The sequence below is a fragment of the Helianthus annuus genome, chromosome 11, assembly GCF_002127325.2.
Source record: "Helianthus annuus cultivar XRQ/B chromosome 11, HanXRQr2.0-SUNRISE, whole genome shotgun sequence".
NCBI lineage: Eukaryota > Viridiplantae > Streptophyta > Magnoliopsida > Asterales > Asteraceae > Helianthus > Helianthus annuus.
In genome coordinates this window covers 82,724,953-82,730,866 of record NC_035443.2, presented here as the reverse complement: position 1 = coordinate 82,730,866, position 5,914 = coordinate 82,724,953, and the positions used below count along the sequence as shown (strand labels likewise).

The following is a 5,914-nucleotide window of genomic DNA, read 5'->3' as shown; positions in this document are numbered from 1 at the left end:
AACTCCTTTAATCTCACAATCACATAACAGTCATGCAGCAGGATACAAGACCACTTAGACTATCTCCAATGCAGGAGAAAAACACAGATCCGTTCATGCCCTTGATGATGTGGCTAGATGATTTGGATGAGAGAGAGATGAGAGAGAAGGAGAAAATCTGAAGCTAAGGGCGTGGGAGAGGGGTGCCTGTTACAGAGGAGGAGGATGTTGTGAGAGGAGAGATGGATCCCACTGTTCTTGCGCCTGTAATAGAGAATAGGAAGAAAGGTTGGGCAGCTGAGGTGGCATCGGGCAGGAAATAAGGGCGGAGGGTAAGGGATGGAAGCGTTGGAGAAAGTCTTAAGCTCACAATCACTTTACTTTTAACATCTGTCGCCATGAAGATGCAACATGCAACTTTCATATATACATGTACCACACGTTCGATATAAAACCAGTCAAGTTAAAAACTACGAGTACCGCACACACTTGTACGTTATACAAATCATGGGAAAGATGAAGATAGACTCTTACGCGATTACATAACCGGCTCATATATCATATTGAACCCGTTTCGACATTTCTTTCTAAAATGACCCATTTCTAAAATGACTCATTTCTCCTGATCCCATTTTAGTTTTGACCCAAAACAAATAGAAACTTTCATAAAATACCATGTTTTGCCCCGCACCCAGATTGCTGGCTGTCTTAAGTGACCCATCCATCCATTAGAGTTCCTACAAATGTTTAGAGGTGTTACACGTTTACGTCTTCTTTTGCTTGTGAGTTTGAACTAATGACCTAATAATGATGACCCCTTTTTGTTGTTAATAGTTTAAAAACGAGCCGACTCGTTTAGTACCGTAGTAAGCAACGATATATCAAATCAGCAACATCAAGCATCAAATATAAGGTTACACAACAAACCAAAAGGCGATAACGTGATATTATGAATATCCCAGTAGATCTGTCATAAGTTTTTCACATAACATAACAAAATATTTGCTCAAGATCACTGAATTTGCAAGGTAGATAGAAAACGAAACGAAAGTAGCAGTTTCACTTCAACGACAAACCAGAAACATATCATAGGAAGCTTAAAGGAACAACACATACCCCACAAGCGATTAACCTCTCTCTTGAGCAACAAGGAAATTGATTGATAATATAATAGCACTTCCGAATTAATTTAATTTAATTAATTGGCCCGGCTTTTGAAAACATCAAGATCCATCTCGGTGGGGTCCGTTGCTTGAAGCTCCACCTGAATTCCATCAAGTTCCCTCTTGAATCGATCCTTGGAGCTAGCGTAAATCATTTTGTTTCTCACCCTTGCGGTATCTGGAGACCTTTGCAAGTTGGTACAAAAGTAAAACACACACCACCGAAATATTCAGAACAAAATTATTATATGTTAAACATAGAGGAGACAAACCAGTGGGTCAGGTAACGGGTCAAAATTATTATAAGTTAAACATAGAGGAGGCAAAAGCGGGAAGTTCGTTTGTGTTCATTCGTTTAATAAATGAACGAACACGAAGAAGAAATTTCGTTTAGTTAAGTGAACAAACATGAACAGAGGCCGCGTTCATTCGTTAATGTTCATGAACGTTCGGTAACGAATTCGTTTGTGTTCGATAGCTCATTAGTGTTTTTAGTTTTTATATTTATTAAAAGACTTAAAAATTCCGACTTACATAACCACTTGTTTGTGTTCGTTTGTTTCCATTTGTGTTCATGAACATTAGTTTCTGTTCATGAACGTCCGTTGCCTAAAATTAACAAACGAACATGAACATAAAATCTCGTTCGATAAGTGTTCATGAACACGTATATCTTCTTAACAAACAAACACGAAGCCCTACCTATTCACCCGTACAACCAGTCTCTACTTCATTTTTCCCATTGGACATGCGAGAGTTATAACTTAACCCAAATTGACGGGTCAAAATTGTCAGCGCTAGTAAATAAAAGATATAAAGTTTGTTTAAGAATCTGATACTACCAGGCAATGAAAAAGATCCTGCTTTTTTGGCAATTCTCTTCGGTGACGAAGTCATAGTCAAAGACAGCATAACGGCACTCAGCAGTAGGTAGATCAGCAGCTAAATCTGCATGGCTTTGAGTTGGGTCGCCGACTTTTTCCACAATGACTTCCTTTTGTTTCTCCTCGATCTTGAATATTATATAACGGAAGGTTCTTTTTGCCTTGAGTTCCAAGAATTTAAGTTTGCATTCATCATGCACAGCCATCCCAGATGCAGCGTTAGCCTACACCCAACAAAAGTTTACTGATTGTTTAAAAAAAATTGCAAGTTTTAACTGCATAGAGCAGCAGCCATTTAACTGCAACAAATTGTAAAAGAGAGCACACAGCCAGGTAGTAAATAAAAATATTAATCCATGTTAATTAAATCATTAAGATCTAATCTTCACCTACACGTTTAATTATATTCACTTAACAAATCAAATCTGGATCCAAACTATTTACCTGAATTTACCATATGATTTCTCTAATTACCAACACCATTTTGGTATACCTATCAACATTTTTTCATATAGGCATTAAAAAACAAGCTCCTCTACAAGAGATGTGTAATTCGTTAACCATCTTATCTACTTTTATGGCTTCTAAGTTCTAATCTATCAAATCATTTGCACTTTCACTCCACGAAAACGAAACTTAGATCCGAATCCAAACTACAATATCTTCAAAAGAAATCCGGATCCATTTATTCATTCACCAAAACCCTAGGGGTTCTAATACATCAATACCGAATACATAATAGATCAAACACACATCACCAAAACCACACGACACATGCCACAATTCAAGGCATTCACATACAAAAACATGCATAGATTACAACTTAACCAATCGGTAGTCAAACTTAACACCATTTTGGTACATATATTAGCACTTTTTCCATACATTACATTTAAAAAACAAGCTCCTCTATAAGAAATAAGTGAAAATTAACCTTCTTATCTACGGGTACAGCTTCTGAACTACCAAATCATTTGCACTATAACAAAATTCAACCTCACCGTAACTCAGATCCAAATCAAAGCTACAACTTCTCCAAAACAAATCCGGATTCATTTACTCATTCACCGTAACGCTAGGATTTCAAAGTCAACAATACCGAATACATAACAAATTAAACACATATCACCAAATTTGCACTACACATCCTCAATTCAACGGATTCACATACGAACATATGAATAGATTACAAATTAACCAATCGGTGATCAAAATGAACACCATTTTGGAACACATACTAGCATTTTTTCATACATACATCCATAGTTATCAAAAGCGTGCGCTTTTGGCGCCTAGGCGTTTTTTCTGGGCGATTCCCAGTAATTACGCTTTTGCTTCCAAGCTAATTATAGCGCAGCCTAAAACCTAATGATATTTAATATTTTTCTTTATTAATTCGTAATATCCCTTTTTTCTGCAGTATTTATAGGGATTTTACTAACAAATGATATCACTAAAGATCAAAATCTCATTTAGTAATATTCAGTTTGTATTAATTCGTAAATTCCACTTTTTCTGCAGTATTTATAGGGCTTTTACTGCAGTATATTTTTCTTTTATTACTTTAATGAGCTATTTATTTTTGAATATTAACATGTTGGTTTTGAGTATTTTGTTATTGAGACTTTATAAATGCAAGTATGAACATTTTTGTTTTGGTTTTGAGTACTTTATTGCTTTAATGAACTTTTTTATTTTTTTTATAAGTGCGCTTTTTTTTCCTCAGGCCCACGCTTTTTTTGCGCCTATCGCCTAGGCCCTAAGCGGAGCCTAAGCGCCTTGAGTGCGCTTCGCGCCTTTGATAACTATGCATACATAAAAAAAAACAAGCTCCTCTATAAACATAAATCATTTGCACTATAACACAACTAAACTCTCAGATATCAAAATTCAACCTCACCGTAACTCAGATCCAAATCAAAACTACAACATCCTCAAAACAAACCCGAATCCATTAACTCATTCACCGTAACCCTAGGGTTTTCAATTCATCAATACCGAATACATAACAGATCAAACACATAGCATTGAAATCACACTACACATCCACAATTCAATGCATTTACATACAAATACAAATACAAACACATGCACAGCTTACAAATTAAGTACAAATATAACCAATCGGTAAACAGATTACAGAATTAACACCATTTTGGTACATATATTAGCACTTTTCTCATAAATCATTAATAAAACAACCTCCTTAATGAGAAATGAGCGAAAACTAGCCTGCTTATCTACTCGTATACCTTCTAATCAACCAAATCATTAGCAATTTACACTCCACTAAAACAAAATTCAAGCCTCAAACCTGACCGCAACTCAGATCCAAATCCAAATCACAGCTCTAGGGTTCCAAATTCATCAATACCGAATACACAACAAATCAACCACATATCACCAAAACTACACCACACAATCCACAATTCAACACATTAACACACAAACACATGCACATATCACAAATCAACCACTCGTAAATCAAATTCAACAATCGTATAACAAGTCAACTAACTAAAACAGTAAGACAAAAGTTGTGAGAAAAGAGATTAACCATGGCGCCGGAGACGGTTGATCGGAGAAGATCGGTGCAGTTAAACAACGGAATCTAGAGAGAGAAAGTGAATTTGGGAAGAGAGTTTGGTGTTTTAGAGAGAGAGAGATGAAGGTGGTGATGGAAAAGACTTTTGGGAGTGCGCAGGAAGATAATAAACAGAGAGATTCGAGGGGGTTGATATATATTGGTGGTTACCCTTATTTCTCATCTTTAAAATATCTCAATTATTATTTTTGTGAGTTTTGTTTTGACTCCTTGGAGTATGGTTTAAGTACAAATTATGCACTTCAAAGAAAATTATCATGAGATTGGGGAAAATTTTCACCCACCCAATTACAATGAGAAAAATTACAAGTTTTGTCTTTTATCTTTATAGTACTTTACAGGCGGTGTCCTTTTTTTCAAATGTTGACAGGCGGTGTCCTTTAGTAAGTATTTTGTTACAAGTTTTGTCCTTTGACCCTAACCTAGTTAGATTTTCTTGTTAAATCTGGTCACATGCAAGTCACATGAGGGTAGTTTAGTCTTTATATATATAAAGGACAATTTTTGTAAATACTGATACATGTTAAATACAAGCCCTCAATTCTCCTTTTTTTTAATTCTTTACAAAAGCTGATCTAAATCATCCAAAAATCTAAGAAGCAAGTTTCCCCTGTCACGTCTTTGGCTCATTGCAGGTTTAATAGAGATATAACGATGCTCCAATAAAGAAGGAAGAACACTCTCAAATAATCAAATTGGCCTTTGAGTTTACTGCAATCTACTCTAACATGTTCTTTCGATGCTAATTCTGCAGGTAGTTCTTTTACAACATTTATAAATCCTTTCAGCTGTTCTATGAAGTAGTCCACATCGAATACATCTGCAAATCCGTTGAAGACGAACACAACAATTACATTAAAATCTTCACAAGTGATTCAAAAGTCCGTATGATAAAGATTCAATAAAGATAACTGAAGCTTTAAGCATTAGCAAGATAAAATACCTTGATTCGTTCCAATAACTTTGGCAAAACATCAGTAAACAAGTAAACATCAATCGATCTAGTTTCTAACCGAACAACAAAATGTCATTAATTGTATGCGTCTAGAGCACTTACATCCCTCCTCATCTGATTAAGGCCACTGTAACAATCCACTCGAATGTAACCATTGTTTTCAGGACAAGTTGAACCTAACCTAAAGCATTAAAATAGCCCCTCAAAACTCTAGATCTAACAACAACAACAAACTGAAATCGAGCTTACCAGGTTAGAGATAAGGACATCCGGTATCACCGGAGTTCATGTCGCCACTCTGAGTTGCAGCTGCAGCCGCTGATGTCCT

At 35.9% G+C, this 5,914-nt stretch overlaps 1 protein-coding gene across 1 annotated transcript; it reads right to left on the bottom strand.

The window, feature by feature from the left end:
- Positions 1-893: 893 nt before the first annotated feature.
- Positions 894-4,827, bottom strand: LOC110889896 (actin-depolymerizing factor 2). Its single transcript, XM_022137470.2, has 3 exons — positions 4,584-4,827; positions 1,985-2,250; positions 894-1,328 (listed from the first exon to the last, which is right to left on the bottom strand). Exons 1-3 carry the CDS (start codon positions 4,584-4,586, stop codon positions 1,178-1,180), a joined length of 420 nt encoding a protein of 139 aa, XP_021993162.1. The 5' UTR covers positions 4,587-4,827; the 3' UTR covers positions 894-1,177.
- Positions 4,828-5,914: the final 1,087 nt, after the last annotated feature.